At 43.1% G+C, this 20035-nt stretch overlaps 1 protein-coding gene across 3 annotated transcripts in view; it reads right to left on the bottom strand.

Moving 5' to 3' along the window:
• LOC126094635 (leucine-rich repeat-containing protein 24-like) overlaps positions 1–20035 on the bottom strand; it is a 377583-nt gene that overhangs the window by 47133 nt on the left and 310415 nt on the right. For all 3 annotated transcript variants that reach the window (XM_049909123.1, XM_049909124.1, XM_049909122.1), the window contains one exon: positions 10299–10595. In XM_049909123.1, the coding sequence (XP_049765080.1) occupies positions 10299–10561 (263 nt within the window). In that variant the 5' untranslated portion in view covers positions 10562–10595. The remainder of the gene's footprint in view (positions 1–10298; positions 10596–20035) is intronic.

The raw sequence follows: 20035 nt of genomic DNA, 5'->3' as shown, positions 1-20035 counted from the left end.
GGGCCCCCCATTTTTACATTTCAGTATTACTTCTGGTCAATGCCCACATGAAGACCATTAAGTGATCTTCATGTTGGCCATGACAGGCTGGTTCCTGGGGATAGCTCCTCTTTTGGTACTATCCTATCACTTTTAGCCCTTTCCTGTCACCTTTGAAGCCTTTCTTCTGTCTTTGACTTCACTAAGGGGGAGGTACTCGAGATGAAGCTCTTCCTGCTGTGAAGACGTCGAGCAACAAGATCACGCCCATGAAATGAATGTCTGTCATCAGTGGCGACATTGGTCCTTTCGGATTTTGCTGTTACTATCTGACTATCTGCCTGATACAGGGTGGAGCCATTACAGCCACAACATGGATCTTCTTGACGGCAGTTGGTATCAAGCCTCCTGTCATCTGGTGGCAAGTTTGGTGAAGAGCAATAGCAACCAGTTTTGAGTGGCAGGATTGCTACCACTCGGGGGAAGTACATTCTCCTGGCAAGTAGCACAAGGCTAGAGCCAATGTCTGAAGTACATGTGAGCTTGCTTTCCAATTTGGGCCTTTGAATTTTTTTAAGATGCTTTTTTGTGCTGCTAGCTTCATTCTGTCACTGTCACAATATCACTTGGATGTTAGTCTCCTATCAAGAATAACCCTAAGGTATTTAGGGGTAAAGCTATGGTTGAGAGGAGTTCCCAATTATGAGACTTTTAAACTATAGTTAGCATATTTGTTACTGAGATGGGAAGAACTGACTACTGCTATGCTTGGATTTGGCTTCAGGCTGTTGCCCTCATAATATTTTCCCATGCTGTGAGGAACAGATGAAAGTTGTCTTCCAATGCCTTCAAATGGCTTATGATGGGTGGACAGGGGCAGATCGATGGCATGAATAAACGAGGTGCACTCCTTGTTATGTGACTGGTTATTGGTGTGCACGTTACAGGGAGACAATTATTGAAATGTATGGAATAAAATCATTGTAACTTCTGAATGGTTTGCGTTAGGACATTCAAACTACACAGTTTGCTGTGGGGCATAATGGGAATTAGTATGTGCTGTATGGTTTGGTATAGCGATGAAGCTCACACGCATTTGGATGGGTTCATCAATAAGCAAAATTGGTGCATTTGGGGGACTGAAAGTCTGAATTTCATGATCAAGAAGTCCCTTCACCCTCAACAGGTCACTGTGTGGTGTGCAACATCCCATCACCGAATAATTGCTGCAAAATTCCTTGATGGCACATTGACTACTGAACGGTACGTGAAGGTTTTGGAAGATGATTTCATCCCCATTATCCAAAGCGACCCTGATTTCGACAAGATGTGGTTCATAAAGACTGAGCTCAACCTCATATAAGCAGGGGATTGTTTGATGTCCTGCAGGAGCACTTTGGGGAGCACATTCTGGCTCTGGGGTACCCAGAGACCACTGGCATGGACTTCGATTGTCACCATATTCTCCAGATCTGAACACAAGCGACCCCTTTTTGTGGGGCTATAGATTGAAGACAAGATGTACAGCAGTAATCGCAAAACCATTGCTGAGGTGAAAACAGCCATTCAGGAGGTCATCTACAGCATCGATGTTCCGACACTTCAGCAGGTCATGCAGAATTTTGCTATTTGTCTGTACAATTTTTTTGTTTTGCGCCACTGATTTTTGGGGTTTTGAAAACTAACATAGAATCTTCTATTGCTTTGCAGGTCTGCAGTATCTTCATAAATCTGTAACTTTGGTTGTGTTGTACACCTTTGAGAGAAGTTTCCTGATGTTTACCATGTTGTAGGCCACACTCAAGTCAAGAAAGAAGCTGTCCCCAATATGATGGGTAAGATTCAATACTTGCCCTGTGCAAGACTACTTATGTCAGAAGCCAGTTTGTTCTCTAATGGGCATACTAAGGTGACGCTGAATGACTAGACCATGTCGAAGTTACTAAGCTCTCCCGACTGATCCATCCTGCTGTTACCAGCCTCCTTTTATACTCACAGGTGCCTCTCTCATGATACCCAGAGAACGATTCTGCATTATATAGGGGTGTTGGTTTGGGGGAATGGCCGAACAGCAAAGTGATTGGTCCCACTGGATAAGGGAAGGAAGTCTGCCGTGACCTTTCAAAGGAACCATCCCAACATTTGCCTGAAGCGATTTAGAGAAATTGTGGAAAGCCTAAATCATGATGGCCAGATGTAGGTTTGAACCATTGTCCTCCTGACTGTGGGACATAGGGGTATCCGGATACTTTTGATCAGATAGTGCAGTTAGATCTCACACTTACCTTAGTATTTATATAAGCATGCTGCAGATTATGTTTTGCAGCCTTTCATAATCTACATCTACAAGACTATTCCCCAATTCACACTTAAGTGCCTGGCAAAGAGGGTTCATCAAACCACCTTCAGACTACTTTCCTAATGTTCCACTGATGAACACCACACAGTGGAAGGAAACACACAGATTTCGGTGCAAGTTCTAATTTCTCATATTTATTTCTCCCTATGTCATTTCACAACCTGAGAAGAAAGCTGGTGATTTAAATTTCATGAGAAGTTCCTGCTGCAACAAAAAATGCCTTTGTTTTATGACTGCCACCTCAATTCGTGTAGCTTACCAGTGGCATTCACTCACTTTGCAATAAAGCAAAAAGAGCTGCCCTTCTTTGAATTTTTTTGATGTTCTCCTTCAATCCTGTCTTATGCGTACCCCACACCAAACAGCAATACACCAGAAGGGTGCATACAAGTGTAGTGTAAACAGACTCTTTAGTAGTCCTGTTACATTTTCTAAGTGTTCTGACATTAAATTGCAGTCTTTGGTTTACTTTCCCCGCAACATTATCTATGTGAGCGTTCCAATTTAAGGGGGGGGGGGGGGGGGGGGGGGGGGGGGGGATGTAGGACGTCAAACAGTTTGACTTGGAGCAAGAAAGGCAAAATAGGACATTTTAATTTCCACTGTCTATACTTTTACAAATAAATTCATAAATCTTTGTCAGCATGACCACAAAGGATTCAGGATTTACACTCATAACAGTGGAAGTTCAAAAACATAACATAAAAACATACATGTGAAATTTCGTCATTTTTCAATTACTATTGGCTGCATTTGTTGGTATAGGTATACTTCTATCATAAGTAAGAGAGATTCTTCGATGAATTTTGCACAGCATACAAACCATACTTACAGGTGTAGGGAACTCAAGAATTTATTTAGTTTATGGAAAAAATGAATGAGCTGTTACATTTTAACCTTCATGTCTAGAAAAAACTCAAATTTTATATTTAATTATCTCAATTTTTACCACAGTTTTTAATAGATTTGGAAAACTGTAGAGTTTTGCATTAAGGAGTTTTTTTTATTAAGCATACCAAGTTTGAAAGTAATAAAATATTTATTTTGGATGTTACCTATACCTAAGTGCAGAAATTTGTGTTTTGCGGAAAATGGCCGTTAAAAGTTTCTGCTTGTATTTGGCATTCTTTTAGAACTGTCCAGCACCATGAGCAGGTTCCTTTTCATTTTCTGAATCAGATTTCTTCCTTTTCACATTCCTGTGATGCACTCTTCTTGATTTTATCACCCCCAAAAATGATTTATCTGCTTTCACTACACACACTCTATCGCATACAAAGCTTTGATGCAGTTCACTCCGGGTTTAATTCCCATTTTCACTAAGACATATTTCCTGATTTGCACACCTCAAAACATGAAACTGCATCACAAACAGCAACAGCAAGGGCATTTCTTCCCACAAAAATGGTTTTTGGCAGTCTTTCTCATATACATTGGTTAAAACTATCATTCAGGTTTTGGGTACAGCCAGAGAATTCCTGTGATGATATTCTTCACCACCAGAAATTGACCTTTGGTAGCCACATCATGATTCACTTCCTTTTGGGCACAAGTTGTGGATAGGGTTATTGTCTGTGGACATTTTGTGGAAGTATAAGGCCCAAACTGCTTGTTTCATATTTTCAAGTTCCCTGTATTCCTTCTTATTGCCAAGCCATGTCTATAGCTTGTCGATTTCTGCATCCGTCAGTCACCCACTCCCTTTTTTCCTGAGAAATATTGTCTCAGCCAAGTCTTTTCTGTAGATCTCCCACACATTCTAAATTCTGCACAAGACAACTCCCTGCACTTCCATACCTCCATTCGAGCCTTTATAGTGCGTATTACATTCATGATCTGGAATCCCTCTCACACAACTATAACAAAATTTGCTCAACACTTCAACATCTTGTAATTTGCCAGTGTCAACAGATGTTGTCGTAACAACACCATTCAATGAAGTGTGCACTCTTTTTTGCCAGGTACAACAAAAGCGGCCACTATGTACCTGTCACCATCATTTTCGATAATAGATTCTTCTGCAGCACTTTTCATGATGATTCTCCAACGTCTTTTACAGCCCCAAGCAGTAAGCCACAATATCTCTCAAATTTTGCTGGAGGAGGTGGAAGATTCAGCACTGCACAGTGTTCTTGCTGCCTCCTGTTCCCTACCAATACAGCGCATGCCACATGCTACCATCAAATTCACATGATAGCCTTAGTTTACGATTTTAGATCTCATACAAGACGCACCAACGTTGCATTTGCTGCATGTCACGGATAATTTCGTAGTAAGGCCTTTCCTGGCACTCTCATCTTCCAACACAGAAACACACTGCACACCAAAGCAATGCTTGCACATAACATTGTCCAATATTAACTGTGACAGCATGTTAACATCAACAATAATATTACACGAATCTCCAGATTCACAGCCTCCGTTTCCATTAGCACCAACTACGAGTTCCCTTCTTAAAGCACTCGCGGTGGTTTGTTTACCGGCTCTGGGAGGTTGCAGTCTTGAGCCACTGGTGTAACATTTGTTCTAGCTTCCTTTACTGAGTATCTGTTGCCCTGGTGACGTTGTTTACGGCTGTAATAACGAATTCTAGGCATCTTGTGCGATAATATGCCACAAACGAAAACAAAACAAGTGTCCGATACCACTCCCCAGCTTTGAGTAATGACGTCATAACTAAGGCAGAGACGCAAAATAGAGGCAGTCCTTGATAGCAACTGATCATATTCGTAAACAAACGAATGTAGCATACGATAAAATTACATACACAGCTCGCGTGATTAATTACTTAGCCACAAAATATACGGACAAGAATTAAAGATAACAAAAATAAATAAGAACAGAAAAAGAGAAGTATACATGTCTGAAATAAGTTATTATCGTAATTTATGCTAGTAAGAAAAACACAGAGAACTTTTAAATCCAGTACGATATAGCGCATGGTGAAGTCATAATATTATAAATCACTATTAATTTTTAATACCAATTGTTAAATCTAACGGGATGTGGACACAAATAACGAAAACTGACAAAAAGTAGGATCTAACAAATACTGGAATCGGTAACTGGAACCGACTTATATAGGTCAATTATAGTTACCTATTCCAACCAAAGTGTTACAGGATTTCTGCGTATGGTATTACTGTCTTCATTACTACGAAAAAGAGAAAAATTGGAAGCTGCAACTACAATACTTATTAGTTTTGCGTAGTAATTCTGGGCTCAGTATGAAATCTAGAAATCCTACAAAAACATAGTCCACAGATTTACTGCAAAAATGTCCAAAGTTATAAACTATGGAAAAGATGGAACCGGTAACCTAAGTTCCCGATTCCAGCCATTCAATGATTCATTAATTAGATCGTTTTTTCAGCACGTGTGTGCACTAGAATGTAGGCTAATATGATTACTACATTTGTAATTGCTCTCTGAACTACTGCAGAAAGGTTACTAATATTGGAATGGGTAACTAGAATTGACCTATATAGACGGTCAGTTCTAGTTACTGATTCCAATTTTTGCTACAGACCGCGGCGGTTTTAGAGAGCAATTCCATACGTGGAAATGGTATTATGTCTCAGTGCTTACAACTGCAAAAATAATTTATATATGAATCACGGAGCGATTGGAATCTGTAATTGGAATTTACCTACATAGTTTAATTCTAGTTATTGATTCCAATATTCTTTATTTTTTGTAGATATTAGTTTGTTATGTAATGACTTTTCTTTTAGAATTTAGTGTGTCGGTATCTCCATATTTTATGCTAATGTTTCGCATTTGTTGTCATTCATTTAATTTTCCCGTTTTTCTGATACATTTTAGTGCCTTCCTGCCCAAAACCCCCCACTTTCCTGCGCTTAGCCCGTTAGAGTCAGCAATTAATATAAAATTAACGTTATTTTATAACAGTATGACTTTACCATGCGCTTTACTGTAATGCGACTTAAAGATTCTCTGTGCTTTTCTAGTCGCTTAAATTACGAGAATACTTCTTATCAGACAAGAAAATTTGTTTTTAATTCTTGTTCTTATTATTTTCGTTATCTTCAGTTCGTTTCCATATAATTCATGACTAAGTAAATAACTGCGTCAATGTAGTTGTAATTTTATCGCATGCTACATTCGTTTGTTAACGCGTATGATCCGTTGCTTTCATAGATTGCCTATACGTAGCGTCTCAGCCTTACGTATGACGTCATTGCTCAAAGCCGACGAGTGGAATCGGACGCTAGAATTCATCCCACTGGTGTAACATTTGTTGTAGAACCCTGTACTGTGTATCCGTTGGCCTGGTGACGTTGTTTACTGTTGAAACAACGAATTCTAGGCATCTTGAGCGATGATATGCCACAAACGAACACAAAACAACACAGCCAAATGAAAATCGTTTCGAAATTCACAACACCACACTACAAGCCTTTCAAAACAGAGAACAGACAAAATCAGCAATCAAAACAATGCACTTCGATAGCAGCAGAGAAAGTATCGATGTCAATAATGCTTTGTTTCGCATATGTCAATCTCTGGCGCAATATTTAAACAATCGAATTCTATAGAACGAAATATACTTACATATGTGTATATGTATGACAGAATGGCCCTGAGCACTATGGGACTCAACTTCTGAGGTCATTAGTCCCCTAGAACTTAGAACTAGTTAAACCTAACTAACCTAAGGACATCACAAACATCCATGCCCGAGGCAGGATTCGAACCTGCGACCGTAGCGGTCTTGCGGTTCCAGACTGCAGCGCCTTTAACCGCACGGCCACTTCGGCCGGCGGTATGACAGAAGAATGCTGGAATGTAGAAGCTTTCGAAATGTGGTGCTACAGAAGAATGCTGAAGATTAAATGGGTAGATCACGTAATTAATGAGGAAATACTGAATAGGATTGGGGGAGAAGAGAAGTATGTGGCACAATTTGACTAGAAGAAGAGATCGGTTGGTAGGACATGTTCTGAGGCATCAAGGGATCACCAGTTTAGTATTGGAGGGCAGCGTGGAGGGTAAAAATCGTAGAGGGAGACCAAGAGATGAATACACTAAGCAGATTCAGAAGGATGTAGGTTGCAGTGGGTACTGGGAGATGATGAAGCTTGCACAGGTTAGAGTAGCATGGAGGGCTGCATCAAACCAGTCTCAGGACTGAAGACCACAACAACAACAACAAAATACATCAAACTACTCAGGAAGATGTGCGCTACAAAATATAGGCATCTTTTTGAAAAGTCGATTTTTTAAAAATTTTTGACGTCCTATTCCCCTTAAATTATTTGCAACTGTAATCCTTATGCAGTTAGTTAAATTTACGGCCTTTAAATGTGTAAGTTATCGTGCAACCGAAATTTAATTGATTGCTTTTGGTACTCATGTGTATGACTTCACACTTTTTATTATTTAGTCAACTGTCACTTTTTGCACCACACGCATATTTGTCTAAATCATTCTGAAATTCATTTTGATCATCTGATAATTTCAAATGGCGATAAAAGGCAGCAGCATCTGCAAACATTCTAAGAGGGCCACTCAGATTGTCTCCTACATCATTCACCTAAATAAGCAACAGCCCATAAAACATACCTGGGGAACGCTAGATATTACTTCTGTTTTACTACAAGACTTTCCGTCAGTTATTAAGAACTGTGGCCTTTCTGACAGGAAATCACGAATCCAGTCTCACACCTGAAACGATGCCCCATAGGCGAGCAATTTGACTAGAAATCGCTTGTGAGGAATGGTGTCAAAAGTTTTCTGGAAATCTAAAGGGTTATTAATCTGTCGAGAGCACTCACTACCTCATGAGAAAAAAAAACATAGGTGTGTTTCACAAGTACGATATTTCCTGAATCCGTGTTGACTATTTGTCAATAAATCGCTATCTTCGAAGAAATTCATTATGTTCGAGCGGAGTATATGTCCCAGTATCCTGTTGCAAATCGACGTTAGTAATGTTGGTCTGGCAGCTGAGTGTGCGCTAATATGAAACTACCTGGTAGATTGAAACTGTGTTACGGACCGAGACTCGAACTCGGGACCTGTTTTCCGCGGCCAGTTGCTCTAGCAACTGAGCTACCCAAGCACGACTCACAACCTGTCCTCACAGCTTCAATTCTGCCAGTACCTCATCTCCTACGTTTCTGGAAATATCCGCAGGCTGTGGATAAGCCATGTCTCCGCAATATCCTTTCTTCCAGGAGTACTACTTCTGCAAGGTTAGCAGAAGAGCTTCTGTGAAGTTTGGAAGGTAGCTCAGTTGGTAGAGTACTTGCCCGCGAAAGGCAAAGGTCCCGAGTTCGAGCCTCGGCCCGGCACACAGTTTTAATCTGCCAGGAAGTTTTACTCCTATTTCCTTTGTGGGGTATTGGTGTGATTTGTGCAACTTTCCAGTCTTTGGTTACGGATCTTTCTGCGAACGACCAATTGTGTATGACTGCTAAGTATGGAGCTATTACGAGTATATCAGCGTACTCTGAAAGGAACCTGACTGGTATACAACCTGGACCGGAGGCCTTGCCTTTGTTAAGAGTTTGCAGTTGCTTCGGTACACGGAGGATATGTACTTCTAAGTTACTCATAGTGGTAATTGTTCTTGATTCGATATCTCCAATATTTACTTCGTCTTCTTTGGTGAAGGAATTCCGCAAAATCGTGCTTAATAACTCTGGTTTACCGGCAATGCCATCAGTAAAAGCGCCATCGTAATCGCACAGTGAAAGTATCGATTTAATCTTGTCGTTGGTGTACTTTACATGCGACCAGAATAATCCTTTGTGTTTTCTGCCAGGTTTCGTGACAGAGAGAGAGAGAGAGAGAGCGCTAACGCGCTGCTGCTTCCTGGACTCGGGTAGGCGCGCCGGCCCCGGATCGAATCCGCCCGGCGCTTAACGACGAGGGCCGATGTGCCGGCTAGCCTGGATGCGGTTTTTAGGCGGTTTTCCACATCCCGCTAGGTGAATACCGGCTGGTCCCCATGTTCCGCCTCAGTTCCACGGCTCGCAGACATCTGAACACATTCGCACTATTGCATCGCTTTCAATCGACGCAGATAGTTGGGGTACACTACTTCCGTCCCAGGGGGGTAATGGGTGGCGGCAGGAAGGGCATCCGGCCACTATAATATAATAAAATAATGGAATAGATGCTAATAAAATGTTGAAATGCGTGGCTTTTTAAAATGTATTAAATTAATGAGATAAATTTTTCGGCATGAATTACAAGCACAATAAGCTTGAGCTATGCCTGGAAATAAGTTCGTATTAGTTCATATTATTTTGCAGGGCGAAGTAGTTTCTTTCTTTGCTGTAGATTTGTGCTTACCATTCTTTATAATGCTACGTTTGGTCGCCGTGTTCCCCTTTGAAGTCTTGACCTTGTTCCCATTAAGCTTATGGGATCTTTGTAATTTTCCAAAGTACACAAGTGGGCTTAAGTTCTTGTAATTATCGTACTATTTGAAATAACAACGACCTTTCTGTTAATAAAACAATAATGTATTTTTCTAAATGGTGCGCATATCAAATACATACTCCTCACTTATTCATAGCGACCCCAAAATTGCGGTCTACAATTACTCGCTTAAAGTGGGGTGCTTCTCACTCGTTCACTATCTGAGCGCGAAACCTCCCTCCTCATACTGGTACAAGAAAGAATCCTCTCTTTTTTAACGACTGAAAATCAAAAATACCTGACGGTATGCATAGGTTCTATAGTGGGCTAACGTTTCATCTTTTCTCTTTGCGTCTAAAGAAGACGAAAACATAAAAGAAATGCAAAAGGTTTATCACACCACCCCTTAACCATTAACGTGTCAAATTCAATTAACGATGGCTGACCCTGCGTAACTGCGAGACAAGGCCCAAGCGACAGATAGATAGAGAGTCGAAATTATTGTTTCACTTCATTAACCTGACAAGGATCGCAGGAAAATGTGGAACAAGCAGAAGGCGGCTCGTACCGGAAGGCGTTGTCGGTGATGGCGGGAATGACGTTGCCCGACAGGTAGAGCGCCTGCACCTCGTGGCTGAGGTCTGCGGGCACGGCGCTGAGGCTGGCGTTGGTGCACTCGGCCGTCTTGCGGCTCGACACCCACTTGCACTTGCACGCCTGCGGGCAGTTGGACGACCAGTCGCCCGGCTGGGCGCTCGCGCGGCCCGTCGCCGCCACCAGCGCCGCCGCCGCCACCACGACGAGCGACGACCAGCTCATACTCGGCGCCATGGCTCCCCTGCTACATCACACGCCTCGACCGCTCCTGCAACACAGCCGGACATGCCGCTCAGAAGGGTTTTGGACTAAATGTGCTGAACGGACAAGCTAGGCAGAGGGCTTGAGGATGAGAGGTAAATAAACTGAACTTTTTGAATATGAGATTATGGAAGGGCGACTATCTATATATATATATATATATATATATATATATATATATATATATATAGGGTGTTAGAAAAAGGTACGGCCAAACTTTCAGGAAACATTCCTCACACACAAATAAAGAAAAGATGTTATGTGGACATGTGTCCGAAAACGCTTAATTTCCATGTTAGAGCTCATTTTAGTTTCGTCAGTATGTACTGTACATCCTCGATTCACCGCCAGTTGGCCCAATTGAAGGAATGTAATGTTGTCTTGTGCAATCTCGTCATCAACACAGATTTTCTGTGAACGTTTGGGTAGGCATTGTTGGTGATGTCTTGATTGGGCCCCATGTTCTTCCACCTACGCTCAATGGAGCACGTTATAACGATTTCATACGGGATACTCTACCTGTGCTGCTAGAACATGTGCCTTTACAAGTACGACACAACATATGGTTCATGCACGATGGAGCTCCTGCACATTTCAGTCGAACTGTTCGTACGCTTCTCAACAACAGATTCGGTGACCTATGGATTGGTAGAGGCGGACTAATTCCATGGCCTTCACGCTCTCCTGACCTCAACCCTCTTGACTTTCATTTATGGCGGCATTTGAAAGCTCTTGTCTATGCAACCCCGGTACCAAATGTAGAGACTCTTCGTGCTCGTATTGTGTGGACGGCTGTGATACAATACGCCCTTCTCCAGGGCTCCATCAGCGCATCAGGCATTCCATGCGACGGAGGGTGGATGCATGTATCCTCGCTAACGGAGGGCATTTTGAACATTTCCTGTAACAAAGTGTTTGAAGTCACGTTGGTACGTTCTGTTGCTGTGTGTTTCCATTCCATGATTAATGTGATTTGAAGAGAAGTAATAAAATGAGCTCTAACATGGAAAGTAAGCGTTTCCGGACACAGGTCCACATAACATATTTTCTTTCTTTGTGTGTGAGGAATGTTTCCTGAAAGTTTGGCCGTACCTTTTTGTAACACCCTGTATACAGGGTAGTCCATTGATCGTGACCGGGCCAAATATCTCATGAAATAAGCGTCAAACGAAAAAACTATAAAGAACGAAACTTGTCTAGCTTGAAGGGAGAGATCACATTGCGCTATGGTTGGCCCTCCAAATGGCGCTGTCATAGGTCAAATGGATGTCAACTGCGTTTTTTTTTTTAAATAGGAACCCCTATTTTTTTATTACATATTCGTGTAGTACGTAAAGAAATATGAATGTTTTAGTTGGACCACTTTTTTCCCTTTGTGATACATGGCGCTGTAATAGTCACAAACATATGGCTCACAATTTTACACGAACAGTTGGTAACAGGTAGGTACGTTTGAACATTTTATTTCGGTTGTTGCATTGTGATACATGTACCTTTGTGGACTTATCACTGCTGAGAACGCATGCTGTTGCAGAGTGATTACCTGTGAATACCACATTAATGCAATAAATGCCGGCCAGTGTGGCCGTGCGGCTCTAGGCGCTTCAGTCTGGAACCGCGTGACCGCTACGGTCGCAGGTTCGAATCCTGACTCGGGCATGGATGTGTGTGATGTCCTTAGGTTAGTTAGGTTTAAGTAGTTCTAAGTTCTAGGGGACTGATGACCACAGATGTTAAGTCCCATAGTGCTCAGAGCCTTTTTTTTTTTGTAATAAATGCTCAAAATAATGTCCGTCAACCTCAGTGCATTTGGCAATACGTGTAACGACATTCCTCTCAACAGCGAGTAGTTCCCCTTCCGTAATGTTCGCACATGCATTGACAATGCGCTGACGCATGTTGTTAGGCGTTGTCGGTGGATCACAACAGCAAATATCCTTCAACTTTACCCATAGAAAGAAATCCGGGGACGTCATATCCGGTGAACGTTCGGGCCACCTGTCATGAAATATGCTATTCAATACCGCTTCAACCGCACGCGAGTTATGTGCCGGACATCCACCATGTTGGAAGTACATCGCCATTCTGTCATTCAGTGAAACATCTTGTAGTAACATCGGTAGAACATTACGAAGGAAATCAGCAGACATTGCACCATTTAGATTGCCATCGATAAAATGGGGGCCAATTGTCCTTCCTCCCATAATGCCGCACCATTCCGTAACCCGCCAAGCTCGCTGATTTTCCACTTGTCGCAGCCATCGTGGATTTTCCGTTGCCCAGTAGTACATATTATGCCGGTAACCGTTACCGCCGTTGGTGAATGACGCTTCGTCGCTAAATAGAACGCGTGCAAAAAATCTGTCATCGTCCCGTAATTTTTCTTGTGCGCAGTGGCAGAACTGTACACGACGTTCAAAGTCGTCACCATTCAATTCCTGGTGCATAGAAATATGGTATGGGTGCAATCGATGTTGATGTAGCATTCTCAACATCCACGTTTTTGAGATTCCCAATTCTAGCGTAATTTGTCTGCCACTGATGTGCGGATTAGCCGCGACAGCAGCTAAAACACCTACTTGGGCATCATCTTTTGTTGCAGGTCGTGGTTGACGTTTCACATGTGGCTGAGCACTTCCTGTTCCCGTAAATAACGTAACTATCCGGCGAACGGTCCGACACTTGGATGATGTCATCCAGTATACCGAGCAGCATACATAGCACATGCTCGTTTGGCAGTTTGATCACAATAGTCATACATCAACACGATATCAACATTTTCCGCAGTTGGTAAATGGTTCATTTTAACATGGGTAGTGTATCACGAAGCAAATACCGTCCGCGCTGGCGGAATGTTACGTGATACCACATGCATAACGTTTGTGACTATTACAGCGGCATCTATCACAAAGCGAAAAAAGTGGTCCAACTAAAACATTCATATATCTTTACGAACTACACGAATATGTAATAAGAAGTGGGGGTTCCTATTTAAAAAACGCTGTCGATATCCATTTGACCTATGGCAGCGCCATCTAGCGGGCCAGCAATAGCGCCATCTAGTTTCCCCCTTCAAGATAGACGAGTTTCGTTCTTTGTAGTTTTTTCGTTTGATGTTTATTTCGTGAGATATTTGGCCCGGTCACTATCAATGGACCACCCTGTATATTTTCACGACGGTCGGTTTCAACAGTCTTAACCCTTAGCTACTATGGAAGCTGACAGGAACGGAGTTATTATGAGGTGGTCTCTCAGACCGCCTTTTTATTTATTATACACTCCTGGAAATGGAAAAAAGAACACATTGACACCGGTGTGTAAGACCCACCATACTTGCTCCGGACACTGCGAGAGGGCTGTACAAGCAATGATCACACGCACGGCACAGCGGACACACCAGGAACCGCGGTGTTGGCCGTCGAATGGCGCTAGCTGCGCAGCATTTGTGCACCGCCGCCGTCAGTGTCAGCCAGTTTGCCGTGGCATACGGAGCTCCATCGCAGTCTTTAACACTGGTAGCATGCCGCGACAGCGTGGACGTGAACCGTATGTGCAGTTGACGGACTTTGAGCGAAGGCGTATAGTGGGCATGCGGGGGGCCGGGTGGACGTACCGCCGAATTGCTCAACACGTGGGGCGTGAGGTCTCCACAGTACATCGATGTTGTCGCCAGTGGTCGGCGGAAGGTGCACGTGCCCGTCGACCTGGGACCGGACCGCAGCGACGCACGGATGCACGCCAAGACCGTAGGATCCTACGCAGTGCCGTAGGGGACCGCACTGCCACTTCCCAGCAAATTAGGGACACTGTTGCTCCTGGGGTATCGGCGAGGCCATTCGCAACCGTCTCCATGAAGCTGGGCTACGGTCCCGCACACCGTTAGGCCGTCTTCCGCTCACGCCCCAACATCGTGCAGCCCGCCTCCAGTGGTGTCGCGACAGGCGTGAATGGAGGGACGAATGGAGACATGTCGTCTTCAGCGATGAGAGTCGCTTCTGCCTTGGTGCCAATGATGGTCGTATGCGTGTTTGGCGCCGTGCAGGTGAGCGCCACAATCAGGACTGCATACGACCGAGGCACACAGGGCCAACACCCGGCATCATGGTGTGGGGAGCGATCTCCTACACTGGCCGTACACCACTGGTGATCGTCGAGGGGACACTGAATAGTGCACGGTACATCCAAACCGTCATCGAACCCATCGTTCTACCATTCCTAGACCGGCAAGGGAACTTGCTGTTCCAACAGGACAATGCACGTCCGCATGTATCCCGTGCCACCCAACGTGCTCTAGAAGGTGTAAGTCAACTACCCTGGCCAGCAAGATCTCCGGATCTGTCCCCCATTGAGCATGTTTGGGACTGGATGAAGCGTCGTCTCACGCGGTCTGCACGTCCAGCACGAACGCTGGTCCAACTGAGGCGCCAGGTGGAAATGGCATGGCAAGCCGTTCCACAGGACTACATCCAGCATCTCTACGATCGTCTCCATGGGAGAATAGCAGCCTGCATTGCTGCGAAAGGTGGAAATACACTGTACTAGTGCCGACATTGTGCATGCTCTGTTGCCTGTGTCTATGTGCCTGTGGTTCTGTCAGTGTGATCATGTGATGTATCTGACCCCAGGAATGTGTCAATAAAGTTTCCCCTTCCTGGGACAATGAATTCACGGTGTTCTTATTTCAATTTCCAGGAGTGTATATAAAACCATTGTTTTGGTGAATATATATTTTCATGATTTCCTAGTGTACGTTACACTTCTTGGAAACAGACTTTATGGAAATTTGCATTTTTTAAACAATGCAATATTTAAAACACTTTGAAAACTAAAAGACAGCAAAACTTGCAGTTTACTTTTATTTTACGTATTGCTAAAATAACAGCACATAGTTACCTCTCTACTGACTTACACATTATCATCAGGGTGATAGTAATACATATTCGCAACATAACTGTATGGAAATCACATTTCAGTCATGACAAACTGTACTTGGAATCAGCTTTGAGTTTACTAGTTAGCATTTCAAACGTAGAGCGATTATCCCACCCTATAATTCTGTCAGTGGAGAAATTTTTCCAAATTTTTATTTTAAAAATCAAGAAGAAAGTAATTACCTTACATATTCTTCTGAGGCCCTGAATCAAATTTTAATCGCTTTCATTCTGCGTGCATTTCACGCAGACCGACCTACAATTCTCTAACCAAATCAGAATACCACACTGTTGACACAGATACTTGTTTTTCACTTCAATCGAGGACAACAAAAGGTTGATGTTTTACGTCTTTCAAAATTTTAGGAATCTGTTGCAGTCCAGGCAGCTGCAAGGCAATGTCGACTTGCCTTGTTCTTAGAAGTTAGCGGCTGTTTTCTCCATCGAAAACATATTTCTAGCCTTACCGAAGAAGTACGCTTCTCCATCGTCAGCATCATGTGTCACATCTTCATCACTTTCAGTTTCTTTCTCCGAATTAGTATCGTGATCAATAAATACACGAAATCAGGGTCAGTATCACCGTCGTCAAAGTCTTCATCTCAGAATTCGCTGAGGCGTTCTAGAACACCCATATCTGTCTCGTGTAGAAAACATTGCATAGATGGTCTAGCTTTTCTCACCTCGGAGAAATGGTAACGTTCAACAAAAACACGATACGCAAACACTATGGTATATCTGTGAAACCTCTCAAGGCCCAAGAATAAGAAACAAACTGTAACAACAATGCCAGATTTCTGGCACATGTAGCCTTTCATCCAATAGGAAGGTACACAGACCAGTCCACTTCATCTCACTGGAGTGTGTGAAATATAACAAGACGAAAAACTATAGCGGTCTGAAAGACCATCCATAGTACTTGCGGGTTAACTGTAATCTTCAGGTCTTCAACATTTTTTCTAGTAAAACATGTTCATTTTACGCTGAACCTCATGAATAAGATGTAAAGTGGATAAAACTCAGCATATTATAAACGTTTGTCATAGCTAAAATATTTAAATATTTAAAAACACGCAATACCCTGTCCAATAAGTTATGTCCATATAAATACTGCTTACAGCTGCTTGTTATATGATAAAAATACGGTACACAATAGCACGTCTATTTACAAAAGCTGGCCAAACTGATCCAGATGTGCTGCTGTGTACTGTATTTGTACCACATAACAAGCATCTGCGAGTGATATGTATATGTACATGACCTTTTGGACAAAGTGCTACGTATTTTCCAATTTTTTAAATATTTTAGCGATGATAAATGTTTAAAATGTGCTGAGTTTTATCCGCTTTATATCTTGTACATTATTATTACTATTATTATCGTATGCATCAATTACAGTAATACACATTTAGCAAAACAAACAAATACATATAAAAATGAACTTGTGAAATTATATACAGTCACAAGTCTTAAAACGGCTCAGACTACACTTGATGTTGATGGACTCGATCCAGCGGAGTGCCTCGTGGGATGCTTGATGGAGCTTCTCAATGCCACCAGGGAAGCGTCTGATTGGACATTCATTCACAATGTGGTTCATTGTTTGGGTGTCACCACAGTCACACACACTATCACTTGAAAAGCCCCACTTGTGCATGTTGTATTTGCACCTACCCTCTTCAGTGCGATATCTGTTTAACTGCACCCACACCTCCCTTGATTGGTGGAAGCCTGGAACTGTTGGATTGTCTACACGTTCTTGGTTTAGGGTTCTTGTAGCTTGCCACTCACGTTTCCGCTCTGCGTCCTGGTCGAATCCTGTGGATAGCATTTGGACTCTCATTTCATATGCTGATCTTCTAGATTTGAGGTGTTTCCTGGGCAGTGATAGCACATCGTCATGAAGAGGATCGAGTTGTTTTCCGAAACTTGCTGACAGAGGTTGTAAAGGGCAGCCTCTCGACGGAGCTGTGGTGGACAGATGTTTGAAAGCACTGGTAGCCGGCAAGTAGGTGTAGACCGGACTGTAGCACTAATTACTCTCATAACTGAGTTCAGTTGGACGTCTACTTTCACTACGTGGGCGCATCGGAGCCAAACTGGTGCACAGTATTCTGCTGCAGAGTATACCAGCGCGAGGGATGCTCCTCGGAGGACTGATGTGGTTGCTCCCCATGTACTGCCAGCCAGCTTTCTCACAACGTTCACTCGTGTTTGTATCTTCAAGACCAAGTTGGAAAGGTGTTTTTTTGTATGTTAAAGTTCTGACCAGAGTGACTCCCAGGTACACTATTGGCCGTTAAAATTGCTACACCAAGAAGAAATGCAGATGATAAACGGGTATTCATTGGACAAATATATTGAACTGACATGTGATTACATTTTCACGCAATTTGGGTGCATAAATCCTGAGAAATCAGTACCCAGAACAACCACCTCTGGTCGTAGTAACGGCCTTCATACGCCTGGGCTTTGAGTCAAACAGAGCTTGGATGCAGTGTACAGGTACAGCTGCCCATGCAGCTTCTACACCATACCACAGTTCATCAAAAGTAGTGACTGGCGTATTGTGATGAGTCAGTTGCTCGGCTACCATTGACCAGACATTAGCAATTGGTGAGAGATCTGGAGAATGTACTGGCCAGGACAGCAGTCGAACATTTTCTTTATCCAGAAAGGCCCATACAGGACCTGCAACATGCGGTCGTGCATTATCCTGCTGAAATGTACGGTTTCGCAGGGATCGAATGAAGGGTAGAGCCACGGGTCGTAACACATCTGAAATGTAACGTCCACTGTTCAAAGTGCCGTCAATGCGAACAAGAGGTGACCGAGACGTGTAACCAATGGCACCCCATATCGTCACGCCGGGTGATACGGCAATATGGCGATGACGAATACACGCTTCCAATGTGCGTTCACCGCGATGTCACCAAACACGGATGCGACCATCATGATGCTGTAAACAGAACCTGGATTCATCCGGAAAAATGACGTTTTGCCATTCGTGCACCCAGGTTCGTCGTTGAGTACACCATCGCAGGCGCTCCTGCCTGTGATGCAGCGTCAAGGGTAACCGCAGCCATGGTCTCCGAGGTGATAGTCCATGCTGCTGCAAACGTCGTCGAACTGTTCGTGCTGATGGTTGTTGTCTTGCAAACGTCCCCATCTGTTGACTCGGGAATCGAGACGTGGCTGCACGATGCGTTACAGCCATGCGGATAAGATGCCTGTCATCTCGACTGCTAGTGATACGATGCCGTGGGATCCAGCACGGCGTTCCGTATTACCCTCCTGAACCCACCGATTCCATATTCTGCTAACAGTCATTGGATGGATCTCGACCAACGCGAGCAGCAATGTCGCGATACGATAAACCGCAGTCGCGATAGGCTACAATCCGGAAACACGATGGTACGCATTTCACCTCCTTACACGAGGCATCACAAGAACGTTTCACCAGGCAACGCCGGTCAACAGCTGTTTGTGTATGAGAAATCGGTTCGAAACTATCCTCATGTCAGCACGTTGTAGGATCTTCTTCCTGTCGGTTAAATTTCGCGTCTGTAGCACGTCATCTTCGTGGTGTAGCAATTTTAATGGCAAGTAGTGTACTTTGAAGGGAAAAATATTGTTGTCTGAAAAAATAATAACTTTGATGAATAAGCAAATCAGTCTCATTCCTTTTCTCACACACGTCGTACAATGGTTTTGAGGAAGCACACGATACATGGGAACATTCTTAGTAGTAACATTTTACTTATTTGTTTGAAATCAATGAAACAAGTTACACCTTGTAGACTAACATTCCAAAAAGTTGGATATCCTACCGGTTTCAAAAAATGGTTCAAATGGCCCTGAGCACTATGGGACTTAACATCTATGGTCATCAGTCCCCTAGAACTTAGAACTACTTAAACCTAACCAACCTAAGGACATCACACAACACCCAGTCATCACGAGGCAGAGAAAATCCCTGACTTCGCCGGGAATCGAACCCGGGAACCCGGGCGCGGGAAGCGAGAACGCTACCGCAGGACCACGAGCTGCGGACCTACCAATTTCACTTTAAAACAGAAAAACATGAGTGATAACATAGTTTGAAGACAAATGTTTTCATAAAACACTGTAAATTTCCATCACTCAATGTGTTCGAAACACAGCACGTCACACGAACCATAAAATTTGGTTTAGGCTGTTCCTGACTATAATTTAACATCAGTGTCTTAACAACTACCTTTTATTTGCGAAAACATGGTTAGCTTCACAGAAAAACATTTTATGTACTGTAGAATCACTTACCTGGACCGCTAATAAAATGGCAGTGTCAGAAGAATTTCCCCTAGACAACACAGATTAAGATAACTCATTTTAATTACTTGCAAACTTCGAATTTTTAATCGCTATAACTTATCTTTTTTATTTAAGGTTAAATAACAAGTACACCGTTTTTGTTCTACTGAATTTTGTTTATTTATAACTAGTTTTCGGCTCATTACCCTATCTCAGGAAACTA

The sequence above is a fragment of the Schistocerca cancellata genome, chromosome 8 (genome assembly GCF_023864275.1).
Source record: "Schistocerca cancellata isolate TAMUIC-IGC-003103 chromosome 8, iqSchCanc2.1, whole genome shotgun sequence".
NCBI classification, from domain to species: Eukaryota; Metazoa; Arthropoda; class Insecta; order Orthoptera; family Acrididae; genus Schistocerca; species Schistocerca cancellata.
Note: the sequence above shows the minus strand (reverse complement) of the source record. Positions and strands in the feature narration are given on the sequence as shown.